At 41.7% G+C, this 21925-nt stretch overlaps 1 protein-coding gene across 2 annotated transcripts in view; it reads right to left on the bottom strand.

Annotated features, from left to right (window-relative positions):
* RELN (reelin) overlaps window positions 1-21925 on the bottom strand; it is a 297464-nt gene that overhangs the window by 70048 nt on the left and 205491 nt on the right. For both annotated transcript variants that reach the window (XM_086474260.1, XM_086474253.1), the window contains exons 21-27: window positions 20928-21120; window positions 18839-18951; window positions 9851-9988; window positions 9023-9209; window positions 4745-4950; window positions 1696-1867; window positions 1113-1313 (exon numbers count right to left, since the gene is read on the bottom strand). In XM_086474260.1, the coding sequence (XP_086330386.1) occupies window positions 1113-1313; window positions 1696-1867; window positions 4745-4950; window positions 9023-9209; window positions 9851-9988; window positions 18839-18951; window positions 20928-21120 (1210 nt within the window). The remainder of the gene's footprint in view (window positions 1-1112; window positions 1314-1695; window positions 1868-4744; window positions 4951-9022; window positions 9210-9850; window positions 9989-18838; window positions 18952-20927; window positions 21121-21925) is intronic.

The raw sequence follows: 21925 nt of genomic DNA, 5'->3' as shown, positions 1-21925 counted from the left end.
GTGAAATATTTTTAAGTATTGCTTTTTTAGACTAAACAATTTTCGAAATGCTGTTGACGATCAAACCTACAGAACAGAGACCTAGTCACTGAAGTAGAGGAAAGTGGTGAAGAGGCAAATAGCATCTCTAGGCTGAATGGTATTTATATATTGAAATATTTTTGGGGTTAGAGAGTTTAAAGTATAAATCTACAAGCAATACTCAGAAATTGTACTGCAGTCCCTCAGTTTGTATAGCATTTCATTAGCATAACTTTTAGATTAAATGAGATTATTTTACAAATCCCATTATTTCTAACTAACTTTCCTATTTATAGAACTGTGGGAATTATATTTGAAAAGCTGCCTGTAAACATCTGATCTCTAATAATTCCACTTGTAAATTATTCAGTGTCTGTATCCACCAATTATGTAAGGACCATGTATTTGTGGTGAGCTCATTAAAATTGCATTGCAACCAACCTCCAGAATTCACCAATGGGATTTCATTATAAACTCAATAAAATTTTGATTAGGGTTCAGAAACAAGAGCTTGTCAAAGCAAATACACTTTCTTTGGAACCCGTATTCTGATGTATTGTCAGACCACTGAAATTTTTGTAAGCCCTTTAAAGAAGAGAATGCTAATTGGAACCTATATTCATTGACATAATAAAAGTAAATTATATAAAAACCCCACACTGGAGTACAGAGCGGCTTGTAAGTCCTTAAATAGTTTAAAATACAAAAAATGTACACAAACCACATTGGAGCTTTTGTAGTCATGGAGCCCCAGATGGGATAAATCCTTTTTCCCTGGATGGTGCAATAGCATTTCCTAGTCCTGACTTGAATATAGTGACAGTCTCTTCAACCCACTTCTGAAATGTGTTGTAGAACAACAAGCTTTAAAGCTTCTTCAGACGGGTAAAAAAGCTCTCCTGCACCAAGATTTTGGCTATCCTTTTAGAAAGCAGCATGCTGTATGAATTCATACTTGTGTTCTTCACATCTTTTTATGTAGTGGTATAATTTATCACCTTGTTTTGAACTGTGGCCCCAGTGACACCTTGCTAGTATTGACTAAGGGCAGTTTTACTGATATTCTGTAGGGATTTATGTTTAAGGAATACCTTGAACTGCAGGACGTATCCAGGCTTCAGAGTCAAATCGCGAGTAACCGCAAACCGGTCTCCATCTGATTTACCAAAGAGCATGGCAGAGGGGGTGGCAGAGCAGAAACTTTCATTTTTGGCCATCCCTTCATTGGCCAACATTAACCATACGCTCAGTTGGTTCATAGGGTAATCAAATGCTGGCTTTTCGTAAAAGTTCTGTTAGAAATGAAAAGGAAAGCAACAGCGAGTACTACCACTTTGCAGTGTGACTTCAGAGTAATTTCCAAAATGATCAACTTTCAAATTTTGCAATCTGTATTTTCTGTCATTTTCAAAAAAGTGAGATGTCCAAAATTTCTGTCTTGACTCTTTGAGAAGATAAATAATTATATCTTCTGTCATAAAGATTAGGAGCCTGATGTCTTTGTGGTAAGACCCAGGTTATTCCCACACAGAGGGATGCAGCTGCAAACACCACAGCTGTTTCTTTAAATACACACGATACTTTCAAAGAAAATTATATTTAAAGAGAAATCTACTAACAGAGAGGATGGTTCCTTTTTCGTGGGTATGCTCACAGCCTGCTCTTGCTTATTACCTGTGGTAAAGTGGGATTAACTACAGGAATGATGTGCTTCTGCTTCTCTGACAAAATGATGATGTCATCGATGGCCCATTGATCATACCCTTCCCCTGAAAACACAGGCTGCCACCAGCGAAACCTGGTGCAAGGTGTCTTGGCTGCAGCTGGCAGCTCCAGATAGACAAACCTGAAGAAGAGAAATTCAGCAGAACTTTAGGGAACACAGTTTGGAGAGAAATAGGAGAAATACCACTGGACAGGGAAAAGAGGCAGGAAAGCCAGTCTCTATCTTACATGTAGAGGCCCTCAGAAATCTTCTATATATCATCTGAATATCTATTTATAAACTGCTTATCATGAAGCCTTCTTCGACCTTCTTGTCTGTGAACAATGTAAACTCCTTAAGACAATGGCTATTTTTTACTCTCTACTACTAATTGCCTAGCACAATAAGGAATTGATTTGAACTCTCCAGCTTTGAATTAAACTGTTCAGATGATCCTTGTCAGCAAGTCTTAATGTTCTTCTGGTGCCAGCAAGTAATAGCAAAATATGCTGGCAAAATTAATTTCTCATTCTCTTCTGCTGGTTGGTTTTATTTGTAATCAAAAGCATCCTTCTATTACGATGCAATAGCTTATGTAGCAGAGTTTTCTACTGTGGATAAAAATATTTTATTTTTAAATAAATGGAAAATAAGATCTGGACCACAGTACTCAAGGTGAGATCACACCAATGCTGAATACAGTGGGATAATCACTTCTTTTGACCAGCTGGTTATGCTGTGTTTGATGCACCCCAGGATGGGGTTTGCCCTCTTGGCTGCCAGGGCACACTGCTGACTGCTATTGAGCCGGCTGTTTACCGGCACCCCCAGATCCCTTTCTGCAGGGCTGCTCTCCAGCCACTCCGCTCCCAATTTATATTTGTGCCCAGTGTTACTTCATCCTAGGTGCAGAATACAGCATTTTGACTTGTTAAATTTCACACCATTAATCATAGCTCAACACTCTGATCTGTCTAGATACAAGGCCTCTTTTCCTTCAAGAGAGTCAATAGTACCTCCCAATTTGGTATCATCAACAAACATGCTGCAGATGCATTCAACTTCTGCATCCAGATCGTTGATAAATATATTGAACAGAACTGGTTCTAGAACTGAACGCTGAGGAATGCCACTGGTGACCAGTCACCAGCCAGATGTAGCCTCATCCACTACAACCCTTTGAGCTCTGCCCTTCAGCCAGTTCTTCACCCAGACACCATGAACCCACTTATTCCACAGCTGGACAACTTGTCCAAAAGGATTCTGTGAGGGATAGTATCAAAAGCCTTACTAAAATCCAGAAAAACTATAACCACCGCCTTCCCCTCATCCACTAGGCAGGTGATTTAACCTCTACTTTATCAAAATTACAGGACACATCCAACAAAGAAGCTACATGCTGAAACCTTCATCACTGGACTATCCAATATATTATTTTTAGACAAAACATTTGTCCCTCTGAGTAACCAAGAGTGAGGGTCCTTACTGAATATAGCTATGCATATTTATTTTTCTGCTGCTCGAAACGTGGTCCAGATCTTATTTTCCAATTCCTTATTTTCCAGGACATAAATCTAGGAGTCCTCTGGAAAAGAAGGTATCCTGTGGCCCTGAACAATTCCTCCACCTCTCTCTGCCTAACCAGCAACTGAGGGTCCATGGTACAAAATAACACATGATATAAAGAAAGAATATCAAAAGGAATATATGTACAAATGCGTATATGTAAGGTCTCTAAATCGGACTGAACAATTAACTAATTATTGTACTTTTTAACATAAGTATGACTAGGTTTGAAACTTTAACTTTTATTTAACATCATTTTTGTAAGGTGTTTACAAATTTGAATAAAAAGCAAACTGTCTGAGAAGGCCTAAAGTTCTTCTATGAAGATCCATACAGGAGGGCAACAAAGCTGGTGAAAGGGCTGGAAGGAATGACCTATGAGGAGTAGCTAAGGACTTTGGGTTTGTCTAGTTTGGAGAAAAGGAGGCTGAGGGGTGACCTCATGGCTCTCTGCAGCTTCCTGAGAAGGGGAAGTGGAGAAGGAGATGCTGGTCTCTTCTCACTGGGATCCAGTGAGGGGACGCATAGGAACGGTTCAAAGCTGCATCAGCGGAAGTTTAGGCTGGACGTTAGGAAGCATTTCTTTATGGAGAGGGTGGTCAAACACTGGAACAGGCTTCCTGGAGAGGTGATTGATGACCCAGGCCTGTCAGTGTTTAAGAGGCATTTGGACAATGCTTTAACTTTTAGCCAGCCCTGAAGTGGTCAGGCTGTTGGACTAGATGATCGTTGCAGGTCCCTTCCAACTGAAATAGTCTGTTGTGTTCTATTCTATTCTACACAAAGTTCCGTGGTTTTATACTTCCAAGTGCCTAGATCACCTTTAGAAAAGGACAGTTTGCTGAGTTACAGAAGTCCTTCTGAAAACATTATTCATGGCAATGCAAAATGACAAGATGCAAAGATAAAATTATTTACATATTGAAAGACATGAACTACAGGTAATAGAAGTAATGTTAATATCTATGCAGACAAACGCAATTTAAATTTTCACTGACAAGCTATCTTACAGCAAATTTGAAATGCTGAACATGATTTCTTCTCCTTAAATATTTCTTTAAAGGAGTTTTTGTCGTATGTGACACTAATACATGTTCATAAGATCTGAAACCAGAGTCAGAGGAAATGGCAGATTTCTTCAACACTTGTGGACAAGTTCTGTGTTTGCTTGCTAATGTTTTGCAGATAGTAGCATTTTAGTCAAGTATCACATGGGAGGGTGAGTGATCTGAAACTTTAGATTTTGATTCAGTTTTTTTAAGGCCCACTTTCATTAGATTTTTGCTTCCTAGTGACAGGAGTTTACTGTGGCAGCCCTGGAAAAGTTTCAATACAATGATAGCTTTTAAGTGTTATACCTTGAAATTATTATTCATGCTTTCATAAATTGAGAAACAGTTGTTTTTTTAAAGAGCTGATGCAGTATGGATTTAATTTAGACCAAAATTATACCTGGGTTTGCTGAAGTCAGAGAAATACATTTCTGCTAGTAGCTGCCAGTTGATACCACCATTATTGCTGTACTGCAGCAGCACACCTTCTTCTCTGCTGTCTGGTTTATTACATGAAGAACTTTCTCCTCCTATCTGGATGTAAAACTGGACAAAGTCCACCCAGGTCGTGTCCAAATCCCAGCTTACCAACTGTCTTTTTCCAGCCTACAATGCAAAGAACAGAAGGGCAATAATAATATTAAAAATGACACCTTCACTATGAATGGATGTATTTATAGTCCAACACAGATAAATATTGCACAGAAAATTGCACGACATGGAGGATGTAATTGAATTTTGTGTTAACATGGCTTTTTTTGTCTTTCAGACAACGATTCTGCTTGACCATCCTTCACATCTAAATCACCCTGGTGTGATCCCACAAGAATTTTTACTATTAGATTTTGTGCTAGTTTGGCTGGGATAGGATCACAGCCCAGCCGTGCCAGGCAGGCTGCTTGCAGTTTCGAGTCAGCCAGGGCAGCTGACCTGAGTGAGCTACGGGGGTAGCCCATCCCATAATGTCATGGCCATTATAGAGGGGAAAGTTTGCTCAGGAGAAAGTGCTCCTGCTGGATTTCTGCTGGGGCTCTGGCTGGTGTCCTGTTGGGGGTCCTCTGGCTCCTCCTCTGCCTTCTTCCTGCTCCTGAGCACTGCTCTGCTGTTGACTGGGACTGCTGCATATTCATTTAGCTGAGTATGACGTATACCTTTGTTGGTATTAGTGCTGTTTCATTAAATCTGTTTTCGCTTCAGCTTGTGGATGTCCTCTCCCTTTCCCATTTCCCCTTCCTGGCTGGTGAGGGGTCATTGGGTGATAAAGCAACTGTTATAGTTCAGCCCTGGTTATAGGCTAAATATAGACAGTTTTCAACATGCAATGCAACTTCACAACACAATTTCCATACAACTATTTAATCTCTTGCCTTCAAGGTCCTAAGTACCTTCAGAAGACAAAGAGAGGTACTGGGTATACTGAACCAACTGGGGCTAAACTTCTAAGTACTCAGTTTTGTAATGATAAAACATAAAGCAGTAATATGACCCTTCTGAAGTCCCATTTCCCCACTCAAATCTTGCACTGTATAGGGTTACCCAATCATCTGAAACTATAGCCCCTATAATACCTGTTGCTTGAAGCCTGTTTCCTATACAAGAACAAAGGAATGGCATTTTCTCTTCATGCTTCACCTGAGTAGGATTTGTTCCTACATAAAACTATACTCTTTTCGTAGTAAGTGTTGTAAATCGTGAGTCTCTCAACTAAAACATGTAGATTTGGGTTCAGGTTTACATAAGCATAGCTGAGACAAACAGCCTCATAAAATTTAGTGACTAGTTTTTCCAAGGATGTTTTTGAGTTCTGGCACGAAACAGCTCTTGGATGTCTACACAGTGGTCAACATAGTCACTCTGTGCATGTTGACAAAGGAAAACCAAGCATATTCAGCTAAAAAAAAGCTTTAAGGTTTAAGAGCCTTTTATTGTAGCTGGAATTATCCTGTCCCACTCTTGCCCTTGCACCATGGTGCTTCAGGCTGAGCTTGTGGGCTTGTACAACAAGCCTACAAGATGCTGGTATGTGATGTAGAGCTGCCCATGGTGAGGCAGGACACAGGGCAAGAGGAGTGTCCCCACAGAGATGACTCTTGTTCACCAGACCTGGCACGGCCCTGCCATGGCATAATGTCGTGCTGCCACAAGCTTTTATAGGTAGGGTAAAGCCAAATACGTGCAGCTGGAGGGAGGGTGCAGGATTCATATTTCTGCATTCATTAAAAGTAGCTGCAAACTGGAACTGCCCCCCAAATTTGTGCAGAACTGGCAACATACTTACTGTTCCTAATTGCCTAAAAGGTCATGAGTTCCTGTCCATCTCCAAGCACAAAAAGGTATCCAAAAGGAAAACCTGGGGTAAATTATAAAATTATGCCTATGTTTTAAGTAATTTTTGTATTTTTCTTTCTTACTTGTACATTCATGATCCTTCGGGCAAATTTACAGACAAATTTGAGATAAGCAAGTGATGTGATCTAGCTGGACATAAGTAACAATATTTATGAGCTGAGACTTAAAATATCATTTGTGTTTTTTAATAAGATGATAGGTAAGTTTAAATCCTGTTCCACCTGTCCCCTCTTTCCTCTTTCTACCCAGGTCAGGGTAAACTCAGCACAGATAAATGTCTATTGCTTTCTCTCTCAGAACACTTTGCTTTGCTGGTGTTACAGCCTGGGTCCATAGCTTATTTGTAGACTCTACCAAATAGGCCACATCACACTGCTAGACTAATTTCTGAAAGCTGAATGCTTGTGTTTTTGAAAATTGGTTAGCTTGCACCACTGATAACAATTAAGACCTGTGAAGAATCTTTGACCTTCAAAAAGTTCATTTAAGATACAGTCATATTGATTTGGTCTTGAATTATGCCTGCTTTTTTTGGCTTTTTGGTGGCTTATCCCCAGCTGAGCAAAGCCCTCCTGGATGGTGCCATGAGAGTGAGATGGGCTCAATCCTGGGTGCAGCCCTGAGCTTCCTGGTGCAGCCCCATATGGCTAATACTGGCCAAGCTGACACTGATAATCTTTTTGGTAGTTTGCTTTCACAGCTTCTGTGGTGGGTTTTCCATATCTACACCGCACAGCAGCTCTGTCTGCCAAAGGGTTAGCTACAGAACCAGGTTAATTGAGAAAGGGCAACAGTGACATAAAACCTCAGAGGAATTGCAGGGGCTAATTGAAAGAGCTCTGTATTGCTAGCACACCTACAATTAATTAAAATGAGTTGTAAAACAAAAGATAGAGGGTTGGCAAAATGAAGCCAACATTAATTCTGGTAGCAGTAATTGATTATGGCAGTAAACAGTAGACATTCAAATAAGAAGTGGCTATTTGAGCAATTGAAAAGAAATGGAGGCTGTGAATATGAGTTCCCAAAACAATACAGAACTCTTGGGCAACTAGAAAAATATTTTTTTATTATCTATGAGCATGGCCACTAGATGCCTCAAAAAAGATCTAAACAGAAATTAAATAAACCACCTTCTGTTAATGGCACACAGACTGTTACTACTCAAGAAATGAATGATAACCTAACCCTTAGAGATCAATAGAAAGAAGCCAAGGATTTCTAAATGAGTTTTTCACTCCTCCTTAGTAGAAATCAGCAGAAAGATCATAGCAGGTTAATTCTAATTTAGCAAACTACTTTTGTGAAACTTGGCATAAGGAACTGAGCCAGAAGGAAAAACATCTAACAGAGAAGACAATTAGATAAAAAAATCCAATTATCACAATTAGCTAGTTATACTGATTGGTCTATTATGAAATTTTCAGTGCAGAGCTGCATTTCTAGGGAAGCTGGATGTGAGTCTATGTAGGAGTGCTGAAAATTATTTGATGGGTTAGATTTTTGTAATGAGGTAAACAACACACAATTACGTGGCGTTGCATATTGGGTTATTCTTCTGGGACTAATCGGGCTCTCATGACAGCAGTGGCAGTTTGATCAAACCTTTAAAAGACAAACACATAGCTGCATTTATATCCTCCCTTTCAATTAAGAACAAAACAAACCCCAGTACTAGACCTGAGAAGCAACAATAAAAAATAAATATGTGATTGCAACACATAATCTCACATCTGGTCATAAAGATATCTTTTTACTTTAGTTATAATTGCTATTAATTAGCAGAATTCCCTATATCTCTTTCTTGCACTGTTATTTTTTTCCTGCAAACCATGCATGTTATACAGAAGAGTATTCTCCTACAGGCTAACCGGTTTCTAAAAGTCTGGAAGGGTTGTTTTTTCACTAGTTTTGGTCCTGTAACCTCAAATTAATCTGCTTGTCCCCTGGAAATCCAACATTTCTCCATCCCTCACCCAGGACAGTACAGAACAAACAAATGGGAGCTGTTGGATGCTGAGAAAGAACTGAGTCTTAAAACAGAAAATGCACAGTTAAGAGAATATGAATGTACACACTTCCCAGCACACTGGAGATTTACTTCCTTCCATTACAGCTGGTATTTCTTGAACACATAACGCATGTGTCTATCCCTGTCTCTCTTGATTGCTTTGTCCTTTACCTGCAGAGCACAGCTGTGTTGTTTAATGTACTTCTCATACGGCATGCAGCTTTTTGCCACTTTCCTTTTCTTTGCCGTACAACCACATTATGCTGCATTCAAACCTACAGTATGTTCTTTTCTCAGTCTCCCATCCCTTGTTAGTACCTTGTTGAAGTAGAGCGAGGAGCCAGATGAGATGACCCCACAGCCTTCTTCAGGCTTGACGATCTCTCCCCCTATAATTTCCTGCCACTCTGTCTTCAGGCTATCTGGGTTCTCAAAATCAGACATGATAGTTGAAGGAAGGGGATTTTCAGGCTGACATTCAGTACCCCGAAACCCTGAGTCACACCTGCAAGGAAGCATAAATGTAACAAGCTTTTAAAGTCTATGTGATGCTAACAATACTTAAGGCGGCACACTGACCTTGTAAAGTTACATGTGAAATAGCAAATCATTCTGGGATTGGAATTTTTGATCCTGGAAACAAACTAGAATAACTGGATAACGAAAAAAAGCTGTATCTTATTTCTAAAAAAACCCGCCGGTACTGCCCGTAAAGTTCGAAACTGGCAGACAGTAGTCTGTGCCCTTGGTATTGCACCCAGTCTGGCAGTGGCTGCCAAGCAGTGATGATCTGGTCCCTGGTGTCCTTCTGACCCAGTGAAACATGTCTGGCACTGAGCTGGTCCCTGGAGCCCTTGTGCAAAGGGCTGGAGGGACCCCGAGGACCCTTGCAGCAGGGCAGCCCTGTACCACTGAAAGTTATTCTAATACCAGGATCTGCCAAGGATATGGGTTCTTGGACAGAGAGGTGTGGAGCAACCCACTGTTAATATTGCTTGAATGGTCTAACCACTCACAGCGCTTTTATATTTTAATGTGTAATCTAACAGTAAGAACAATAGAAAAGAAAAAAAAAGTATGCAAAAGAATAGGATACCTGAAGTATCAGGAGACCATTGTTAAGAGGAACAGGCAAATGCTTTATACCTGCAAACACCGTGGTCACACCAGCCGTGTCCGCTGCACATGTTGGGACACTGCTGTCCAATGTAGATGTTGTCTAAGGCCCATTCGTCTTGGGCTGTGTAGTAGCACTGACTCCAGCGGAAACGTGTGGCGCTGGACCTTAAAACCAATAACAATACTTTAGTTTGTGATTCTTCACAAAACTGTAGGAAAAATAAAATGCAACTACAAAAACTAAAGTGACTTCATATCACAATCACAGTCCAGCCTGCAGAGACTGGCACAAGCAAAGACAGACTTTCATAAATGAACTTTCTAGATGACGCCACTTGCTGCACAGGGCTATAAAATGGACTTTCCAGTCATGCATGGCATTTCTGAGGAAGGCTGCGGAGCTGTTACGTGGACTTTGTGTGTTATTTTAAGATAAAAATATCAATGAATATTATTGGATTTTTATTGGGTGTTAGTCTGCAAGGGTCACAAGTTGCAAAACTAGGAAGGTGGATCTAGGGTGTGATTTTGATTTTTATATTTTTGGTCACTGTTAACAGGCTATTGTGTAAAAAGGTTTCTTCTGATATTTATTATAAAAAAAATCTATTAAATTAGTTCTTGAGTGTAAGCGTTTCTCCCTTGGAATACTTGCTATTTTGTTGGATACAGAAATTTCTTTTTGTCAGGATGATTCTATCACTGGTGACACTGTGATCACAAGTTATTGACAAAAATCCTGTTTTATAGCACCCATTTATTCCACATTGCAAATACCTTGCTCTTGTCCAGCTACTCAGACAAAATCTGTAACACTCAAGGTTTGTGGTGGGGAACCATTGGATTAGATTACTTGCCTATATATAACTAAGCTCTGGATACTTTTAACATTCTTCAAGCAGAAAACTTTGCTGTAGTTTCTCCTTTCTAGTTAAATAGTTTCTCTTCAACAGATTTTTCTTTATTGTAGTGGGTCAGGTAACATTATCTATTAAAAAGTGTTTGATGTTGGCCCTCTAGGAGATTGTCCAATGCGACATTGACATTTTCCATGCTGAATGACTCCTGCTAGCCAAACCCAGACTGGTACTCACCACCCTTGAAAACCAAGGCTGGAGAATCATAGAATACCAGGTTGGACCTCAAGGATCATCTAGTCAAATCTTTCAAGGTAAAAATACAGTTTAAATCATATGGTCAAGCTGAATCTTAAAACTGTCCAATGTAGGGGAGTCCACCACTTCCCTTGGGAGATTATTCCAATGTCTAATTGTTCTCATGGTGAAAAAGTTTCTTCTGGAGCCAATTGGAATGTCCCCAGGAGTAACCAGTATCCATTACCTCTTGTCTTTTCCATGTGACTCCTTGGAAAAATGGAGTCTCCATCTTCTTGTAGCCACCCTTTATGTACTGTTCTCCCCTAAGCCTTCTCTTCTCAATGCTGAACAAATCCAGTTTTCTCAGCCTTTCTTCGTATGGCAGGTCTTCCAGTCTTCCGATCATCTTCGTGGCCCTTCTCTGGACCCTTTCCAGCTTGTCCTCATGTTTTTTGTATAGTGGGGACCAAAACTGAATGCAGTACTCAAGGTGTGGTCTGACCAGTGCTGAGTAAAGTGGGATAATGACTTCTTTATATCTGCTGGTGATGACCTTGTTAATGCAACCCAGCATCCTGTTGGCTTTCTTTGCCACTGCAGCCCACTGTTCACTCATGTTGAGCTTGTTGTTCACCAAGATCCCCAGGTCCCTTTTCACAAGGCTGCTCTCCAGCCAGGTGGATCCCAGTCTGAGCTGAATTCCTGGGTTATGTATTCCCAGGTGCAAGACATTTCACTTGTCCTCATTGAACTTCATAAGGTTCCTGTTAGCCCACTCCTCCAGCCTGTCCAGATCTTCCTGGAGGGTGGCTCTCCCTTCTGGAGTGCCAGCTACCCCATTCATTTTGATGTCATCTGCCATCTGCGAACTTCATCAGGTTGCTCTTGATCCCAACATCCAAATCACAGGAGAAACTGAATCATGAGAAGAGTAATTTTTGTTGCTGTCAAGCCTTTCCAAGCTGCCATGCCAATCTGTACACATCCAACAGGCTACAGGCGCTGGCTAGTTGCAGCTCCCAGCTGATGGGTCCAGGGACCCTCCACTCCATGCTCGTGCCAGAATGAGATTAAGAAAAATACATTGCATGTGAAGTGAAACAAAGATGGGAAATTGTTTATTGTGATGGAGCGAAAGAGGCTGTGTTGGCTGTGTGATGGGTCTGGGAAAAAAGGGGTGGAGGGGCAAGGTGGGCACTGAGGCTGGGTCATAGAGCTGTGGAGGGGCTGGACAGAGAAAGTAAGGCTGACTGAGCAGAATTAAAAATCAGACTTTAAATTGTCACAGGCCTGTACCTGGCCAAGGGCTGACTGGGCAGGCTGAGGATGAGAAGCAGGAGGTTCATACAACAAGTAGGAGCTTCTTTCCTAGCTTGTTTCTGAGCTATATGGCTACGTTATGATGGCACAGGATATAATGCTGTTACTCTAATTTAAGATAAAAATCCCTTGCCCCACCCTCAAAAGTTTAAGTAGAATAAGACATATTAAAATGAATATTGTAAAGGTGGCCGAGTTGCCTGCTTGCATTTATGGAAGTAAAAAAAAGGATAGAGGATGCCTGTGAAGCTAAAATGGGCATTGGTCCAGGGCAGTTAACCATCCAGTCACATTCTAGAAGCATACAAAGATTAGTTTAGTACATGTTTAGAGAAATTTTTAAAATATCAATTTTGAATTTCTTTAAAGAACGACTGAAGCTGCTCAAGGGCTTGATTCTTAATTGAAATGACCCTTGTTGTCTGTTTCAAGTATCTGCTTGATACTGCAAATACTGTAAGCGTTTTTACGGCATGCAGTTAATCTGTGGGGGCAGATCTGCCCATTAAATACTCCCTCAGGATATAATGTATTGATGGGTTACATTACAAGAGCTATGAATTATCCATTAAATGTGCACAATGCCAGTAATCTGCACACAAAGGACTTCCTAAGCTTGCATAGGCACCATGGACAGTCAATTTTCACCACAATTATTTACTGTTTATTTTTGGAGTGCTCTGAAGCTAGCGCCTCACCTCAGTGGTGGTGTTAACGTTCACTACAGAGCGTCAATGGCACTGCAGAGAGCCCTATCAGAGACAGTGTGCTCTGGAAAGAGCACTAATGACTGAAGCTAACTCTCACATGAGCTGAAGAAAATAACACTACTGGAACCAAAGAAAGGTTTTAGAGCAGGCAATCCTCTCCCCCATGACCTCCCAGCACAATAAAATTGTGTCATGTTGTTTGTCCAGGTGACAGGAAGAAGAGCATCTTGGCCAGGCTCCTCCAGTTTTCGTTAGTAAAGGTATGTGGGTAGAGGTGAGGTGTTGGACTCTGCAGCCCGGGTGTATTTACAGTGATACAGGTGCAATTGCACCATCCCATGGAAGTGTTGTGGTGCCCAACAAGTGGTGGTGCACCCTGAACCCTCTTCCTGGTGTTGCTTGGTGTGGTGTTGATGACTTTTCCTCAGCTGCTCGCCGGATGCTGACGAGTGCAAAAGTCCCTGCAGGGTGGCTGTGTGGGAGCAACACAGCTGGTTTTGGGGCACCAGACTCACACCTGCCCTACACAAACAGTGGGGAGAGCCCACCCACAGGTAATAACAAAGTACACCTCTGTGCCCAGGGTTGCACCACACCTGAAACCCTACTGAGACCTCTGTGCAACACCACTGTGGGGCTGTTCCTAGGGCTGGGCCCACACCGCAAGGTGCAGAGCTGACACCAGGGCCAACAGCCCATGCTGGGGCTTGCATGGGTTTCACCTGATCAAAACGTTTTGCTGGACAGGCTCATTGTCCCCTTCCTGCTCCAGGGGGCTGCCACCCTGCCAGGCAAGGAGCACAGAGCCACACGCTGCCAGGGCAGCTCTGTCTTCCTCCTCGAGTCTCAGATGTTGGCTGCACATCAAGCTAAGAGTGAGCTCAGCTCTGCTTGTTACTTAGAAGCTCCACCAGATGAAAGCAGCGATGGCAGGAGATTTGTTTCCCTCATTTAAGGGGAGGGGAGGAAGGGAGGAGTTGTGTTGCCACCTGGAGCTGAACATGAGGCTGAAACAGAGGTGTGTACATCAGCTGGGTGTCTGGGGATGGTCCCCAGGGAGCCACATCCTAGCAGGCAGGGGTTATTTTTTGCTGCAAAGAGAGCTCTTCCCCAGGGACATCTTCACCGCTGTGAGAATCCTGTGGCCCCTGAGCTTCCCTTGTCTTCCTACCCAGCTGGGCGGTCGTAGGGAGCCGGTGGAAACTGGGGCCACCGTCCCACAGCCATGGGCAGCTAAAGCTCTCATGGATTCAGATTCCTGTCTGGGTGAGGGATAATGTGTGTTAGGCTGAACTCGCAATTGCAAAAGCAACACTGCTGAAAAGCCAGTCCTGCTCAATCTATTTGAAAGCTTTCCAAGGCTGCTCTGCACCTCAAGGTAACAACAGCTTAAGAGGATTATGCTGTTAAAAAGGGTAATCAACAATTTTAAAAAGCCATGTTAATTAAGAAAAAAGAATAAGGAGCTGAGTGTCAGCTGCATTCTCAGTGATAAAATACCAGTTTTCTGGACAGTCACCATTTGGACACCTATCAAGTAGAAGCGCAATATCGAGGAGTTATGAAAGCATTTAATTACAAGCAAAATAAACCTCCCTTGCTCCTCATATTTCTTCCCAGTTTTGGTTTTTTGTAGGTTTTTTTTGATGCTACTGGAAGGCAATCTGTCTTTCTGATGACATTATATCTAAGTCAGGTTGATGTCAAATAAAAGTCACTGTTGTTGCATGACATTTTATGTAAGCACAAGGAAATCGTGTCCCAGACGTATTGCAAGTGAAATGGTGTTCTTTCTGTTATAAATTTTTTCGGATATGTGAGTTAAAATAAAATCATTGTCTTCTCTCCTGGTATTAAAAACCTTAATGATTTAATGCAAATTTGTTGCTGACAAAATTATATTTGCTACCTTCTGAGTTACCATAATTACATTTACCCAATTATCCTGAAACTCTCATTCAGTCATTAGGTGTTGATTTGTTTATGAAGTCAGCAACTGACAGCTGCTTGTATCTCATTAAAGCCTGTTCATGTGTAAATGCCTCCCATAAAACTGAAATTAATTTTCATTCGTGTTAGAAATATTCACTTCAAGTACAATACAATTTCAGCAAGCAGGTGCATACATTTCATTTCTCCAATACAACCTCAGCGTTCCAGCAGATTTCTTAACATCCCAAATCTCAGATAACACAGGAACTTCGTAAATTCATGTTTGCCAGATGCAGGACATCTACAGATGTGCAGAAATACCAGCACACCCAGAAAGTTTTACGAGATAAATAGGTGTTGTTATGAACAATTTTCCAGCTGCATGAGCACAGTACCACAGCCTGACGCTACCTATGCACTCAAGGTGCAAACCCTCAGCAGAGAGCTATGTGTGAATGGATAAAATCTCTGGCAATGGTAGCAGGGCTGCACAGGGGTGTGAGGGCATGTTGAGGCTACTGAGGGCCAGAGCAAGACTAACGAGACCTCAAACCTTGTGTTAGGTTTGTGTCTGGTGGTGTTTTGGTAGAGGGGGAGCGGCTACAGGGGTGGCTCCTGTAAGAAGCTTCTTCTAGAAGCTCCACTGGCTCCAAGTCGGACCTGCCTCTGGCCAAGGCTGAGCCAATCAGCACCTCTGCGGAAAGGTATTTAAGGGGAGAAAAGCCTGTTGGGCAAGTCTTTGTTTGGGAGAGGAGGTGTTGTGAGAGAAACACTGAGGTCAGTGAAGGAGAGGAGGAGGTGTGCCAGAGCAGAAAATCCCTTGCAGCCCATGATGAGGTGGCAGGCCGACTCCCTGCAGCCCATGGAGGAGTGGAGCAGATGCCCAGCTGCAGGCCGTGGAGGGCCCCATGCCAAAGTAGGTGACTGCACCCAAAGAGGGTGGTGACTCAGGAAGCCCACGCTGGAGCAGTCTGCTCCTGAAGGACTGCACCCCGTGGAAGGGACCCATGCTGGAGCAGCTCATGAAGAATTGCAGCCTGTGGGAAGGACTCAAGTTGGCGAAGTTTGTGGAGGACTGTCTGCCGTGGGAGGGACCCCACATTGGAGCAGGGGAAGAGGGTGAGGAGTCCTCCCCTGAGGAGGAAGGAGCGGCAGAGACAACGTGTGACGAACTGACTGCAATCCCCATTCCCTGTCCCCCTGCGCTGCTGGTGGCGGGGGTAAGAGGTAGAGAAAATCGGGAGCAGGCCTGGGCCCAGGAAGAAGGTCTGCACTGTTGCAACAGATTTCCTAACACCCCAAATCTCTGATTACAAGGGAGCTTGTAAACACATGGTTGACAGATGCAGAATATCTACAGATGTGCAGAAATACTAGCACTAACCCCTTCTGGGGTGAGTGGAAGATGTTTTTAAGATTTGGTTGTACTTCTCATTATCCTACTGTGATTTGATTGGTAAATTAGTGGTGGTGGTGGTGTTTAAATTAAATTGATGGGGTTTTTCCCCCAAGTCGAGCCTGTTTACTGCCCATGACCATAATCGGTGAGTGAGCCCTCCCTGTTCTTGTCTCGATCCTTGAGCCTTTTGTTGTATTTTCTCCTCCTCATCCCACAATGGTGGGGGTGAGCAGGAGTAAGCAAGTGGCTGCATGGGGCTTAGTTGCCAGCTGAATGGGCCTAAACCATGATAAGCCTCAGTCCTGACTCCTCGTTTAGGTGGGTTTTTTTCCTGAGTAAAAAGCACAGGGCAGGCTGGGTATTTGGGAGCCCTTATCGGGCTGAGCCAGAAGGAAGGTCCCCAGAGCTCCCTTCCCCTCACACCAGTTTTGGGAAGGCAAAAGATCTGGCGCTACCCCTGTGCACTGTTCTTCCTGGCCCATTGGTGGTCATTGCAGCAGAGTGTGGGTGGGTATGGGAGAGGAGAGGAGAGGAGAGGAGAGGAGAGGAGAGGAGAGGAGAGGAGAGGAGAGGAGAGGAGAGGAGAGGAGAGGAGAGGAGAGGAGAGGAGAGGAGAGGAGAGGAGAGGAGAGGAGAGGAGAGGAGAGGAGAGGAGAGGAGAGGAGAGGAGAGGAGAGGAGAGGAGAGGAGAGGAGAGAGGAGAGGAGAGGACCCCGAAGAAGAACCCTGCAGAGCATATTCCGTACCAGGCCCCTGAGATGATGCCCTCTGTGTGGCCGGGCTGGCAGAGGAGCTCTGCACATCAAAAGGTCACCAGTAACACGCAGGTTTGTAAAGGCAGAAACTTGCCCTCTGTTAATAAACATGATTTAAAAATGAAAAAAAAAAAAAAAAAAAAATCCCCTCCCAATCTCAACCCAAAGGAGCAACTGAGCCCTTGGTCTGCTCCTTGACGGTGGAAAGGAGGGAAAAAAGAGGGAAAGTAGCTGCGATGCATCTGGTGTGCCCAACTGCTTTTGGTGCAGAACATGCAGCCATTCTTCCTCTTCACCTCAAGTACGCCATAGCATGACATAGTCATAATGAAAATGTGTTTTATGAAAAGGAAAGTAATGTTCAGTTGTAATTTGTACCTTAATTACAAACAAAACTCTGGTAACAGACGGGAATCCTTCAGATACAAGATAGAGTGTGAAATATTTATGATTTGTGCATCGCATAAAACAGAAACACAGCTATTATTTTGTCATAATTTCTCCCTACAGTATCCTAAATTAAACTGGAATTATTTGCTTCTGTCACCTCATATGCTGAGGAAAATTATTAGATCCTAAAGAAAAAAAGGCCTACAACATTGGTATTATCATCAACTACACAGTGTATAATAATCATTTTAAGTACAGTGTAAATCTTATAAATAAATTTAAAAATAACAGCCTACTTTAGAGTATAACCTGCAAAACTGTAGACACTTTTTAAACTCCTAAGTGCCTACATGAGCCACAGATTTTACAGCTGGTGGCACATAATGGTATGTAAGATTTAGTGCATCATGATCTACCTAAAACGCAGTTATTCATAGACTTACTTGTGCCATTCGGTATTATCTGACCTGATGCGCTTTAAGGATTTAATATTTGCCCCTGATGTTTTGCCTGGAAATTGGAAATTCTGAATAGTGGCTGCAGAGTACAAATGGCCAGTGTGTTGAAAGAAGGTATCATTGTGGGGTGGTTGATAGGAATAGGTTGTGTTGAGCCCATGGAGAGTGCAAAAAGATGATGAAGGACAGGGAAATACAATGATAACTTAATCTGAGCAAGCTCTCATTGCAATTGCTGTGACGGATTCAGGTCAAACGTAAGCAAAGTGTAACCCTAATTGGAATAATTCTCACATGAAGGAAGCCCTGAAGATTATTGAGATTTATGATAACTTTTAATTTGTATGTTGTAATAAAACTCTTAAAATAAATAATGAATAAATAATCTAGTTAAATAAATAAAAATGTTAAGGCAGGCAAAATAAGTTTGATTACAATAAGTCAAATGGGTAGGACTTTCTAATAATTTTTGTGGCTGATTTTTGCAGAAGAGAATGTTATTTTTGAAGACATGCTATACAAAGAGGTAAAAAATTCCCAGAAATGAATCATTAGTTACTGTTTACACAAGGCTTTGGTCTGAAGATGTAAACAGTAAGGAATGTGCAAAATAAAAATTAACAATCCAAATAAAGTCTTCCTCCAGTGGGGCATTTACGGACAAGCACCGCTATTTTTGAAAAGGTCTGAACTTTATTGGAAGTATCACAGTATGTATTAAAAACAATCCTAAACAATAGTTTCTGGTGACTTCACCAACATTGCACGCTAATTATGTAAGGAAGGCATATTACATTAAATATCTGCAACTGGGTCAGCGCTGGTGGCCTGGCACCCCACCCACTGGCTTGAGTATGATCTACACAGGACTTGATCTTTGTCATAGCAATGTAAAAGTAGATTAATTACCTACACCCCCCCAAAAAAAATTAAAAAGAGTAAAGAAATGCTTACCAAGTCTTCTGTGGTAAAAGGACAGTGATTCTCCTCCACTGAGTAAATTCACTGGAGTGGTAAATACTTGCTGATGTAAACTCTTGACAGCTCGGCATACTGGGAAGACATTCCTTGAATCAAAACATTTCAAACTCAGATTTAATGTTGAGGAAGAATTGGGAACAGAAGCAACGGTTAAACATTCACAGATCCAGGAGCTTGTCTGGGTCCAGATGTTGGAGTGAAAGACCCAGAAGCAGAAAAATCCTGCCATGATGCAGAGAAATTTCTCAGAAAACTAACAGTACTACAATTAAGGATAGTAGAAAGCCATATGACTCATTTAAAGAGTTTAGCATTAGTAACTAGTAATGTGAAAATAGTTAAATTATAATAGTTATGTCTTAAATATAAAGAGGGAAGGTTCAGGCTGGATATTAGAAGAATTTCTTTACTGAAAGGGTTGTCAGGCATTGGGACAGCCTACCCAGGGAGGGGGTGGAGTCTCCATTCCCGGAGGTGTTTAAAAGACGGGCAGATGTTGTACTTAGGGACATGGTTTAGTGGTGTTGATAGAGCTAGGACAAAGGTTGGACTCAATGATCTTGAAGGTCTCTTCCAACCGAAACTGTTCTATGATGCTATGATTCTATAAGGGCAGAATATATTATATTACAGATAAATTTGTTGCTTAGATATCTTAGAGTACTAACTGAAGATCTGATAGCTTATTCTATTTTGTTGGGGTTTTTTTCAGTAGATTTTCTAAAGGCTTAGTTTCCTTTCCAGCAATTTTCAAACATTTTTTGTTGATTCATCTCCTCTAAAAGATCTTACAAAACAAGATCTGATCAGTGCTTGTGAAGCAAAGAAAACTTTCAAACATTTTAATTAATTAGTGTTTTGTGTATTTGCCAGATTATGTCCTTGAAATATACTACAAATAGCCTTCTCTATTACTCTTTTATCACAGCAACATGGGTGGTGTGAGAAAAATTATTTGGCTGCAAGTTGTTCTCTCTGAACTCAGCTCCACTGAGAGAGGGAAGGAGCACTAAAATCTGAAGGCAATAGATCTTCCATTGATGGCAAGGACAAACCCCAAACAGCCACCACTAGGAACTATTCTTGGACGCCATGATGATGTCTGCTAGGTATAAAAGGCATGAACATTGTTTGAAATACAGTATTTATAGCTTTCCTCTGAATTTTGTTTAAGATAAGAAAGCATTACTTGGATTTCCAAAGTTTAGAAATTCAGTTATCACCATTTCTCTACTCTGCCCAGCAAAGCAAGCATGGCAAAAGGTGACAGGACAATGCTTTCATTGCTCATAGAAGATGTGGGTGTTCAAATCCCTCTATGAGCCTATAGAGCAGCCAGTGAAAAAGTACCAGGACGAGTTCCCTGATACCCTTTGAACCTGCTTGGAGGCAGCCGAAGAACCTTGGTTAGTTCACTCCGAGGCCGGGGAAAGTCCAGCTTGCCATCCAAGAGGGAAAACAAAAGCACAAATTATGGCCAAATGTGCTATTCGCATTTGTGCTCAGACAGGGCTGAGCCACGGGGGGAAATAGCAGCCAACACTGCTATTTGCACTTCTAGCAGAGATGGGGAAACAGCCAGTCATTACAGCCCTGGACTGTGTTTGAACCAGGGATGGGAGATGAAAGGCTCTACATTACAATCCCCAGAAGGAATGCGCTTTCCATTTACGAAATGGCTGCGCATAAGGGCAGAAAGAATTTCTATCCATTTAAATTCCAGGAAACAGTAGATGCATTTTGCTTTGAAAAACAAAGCAATAGCATAGGAAAGATCTCGACCATTACTCTGTAGCTCTGTCTAACTGTGCCCCAGTTCTTTTCTCAGCCTTGGTCTATTCCTGTCAAAATTTTGTGTTTCAGGCTCTCAGATACCGTTCTCCCAAATATGAAGAAGAACATTTTAAATACTTCTATTAGTGATTTTGACTGATTCCAGTTGAGAATTTCTTTATAGAAAGGGAAACGAGGAAAACATGGTCCTTTGTCCAATGCCACGAGTATATTTCAGATGATCTTTGTACAAGCAGAGTTTATGGAAGACATAAACTGCCAGCCTCACCTCCTGAACGAGATGCCATGTCAGGCCATGGTTGGTGGAGTAGTCCAGTTTCACCTGGTTGTCCATATGAGGAGTAAACGCCTGACCACAGCCCATTACCAAGTTGAACTGTATCATATACGAAGCTCCGATCTGCATAGACTGGGTCTCCACATAGCGCATGCTAGAAGCTAACTTTGAATCTCCTGTAAAACTGAGAGATGTAAGGAAAGAATCAGGATCCGTCCCCAAAATAATTCAGAAGGAAATATTACAAATGGTTCTGGGTTAAATACAGTGATACTTCTTTCTTTGTTCTGCAGATTGGCACATGGGATGAGACCACATATAGAAGCATCTTTCCATTGGTACTTCTGCAAATTACCAGAAAGGCCTTGATGTGTCCTAGAGTGTGAAACATTGAATTATTCTGTTAGTTCTTACTATATGCTCTTTGTATTAAGGATCTAGTTAGGATCAAGCAAAGGATAACATGCAGAAAAAACAAAATAAAGAAAGTTCATTACCCAGAAGCATCCATTGCCTAAGGTCATGTCTCAATAACAGCTGTAATTGAGTTCAAACACTGGAGGATGAAGATGCACTGCATTTAGTTTAAAATATTCTTATTACACAGACTTTTCATTCCATTGATTTTCAGGTGATTCTACATGCAATACACTCACTGACTTTTGACTGTGTTTCAGAATTAGTATCACCTATACTCAGCTTCTTTTCTGCAGGATGTACTGATATAAGAGTTACATTATCCAGTGGATTGGAGAAGATAAGTTTATCAGTAGTAACGTTTGGAACACACCAAGCCTCATATATGATACAAGGTACCTAGTTGTCACACACATGGCAATACAATATATAACTTAAAATTACAAGATTATTTCAATTTAAATGCAGGTTTTTCTTTTATGCACTATTCAAAAGGAAAAAAAACAAACCAACAAATGAATGCAAGAAAGGTATAAGGAGGAAGTAATAACAACTTAAACTTTGAATCCTGC

This window comes from Leptosomus discolor, chromosome 1 (assembly GCF_034619465.1).
Source record: "Leptosomus discolor isolate bLepDis1 chromosome 1, bLepDis1.hap2, whole genome shotgun sequence".
NCBI classification, from domain to species: Eukaryota; Metazoa; Chordata; class Aves; order Leptosomiformes; family Leptosomidae; genus Leptosomus; species Leptosomus discolor.
The sequence above is the reverse complement of the archived record's forward strand: the minus strand, read 5'-3'. Positions and strand labels throughout refer to the sequence as shown.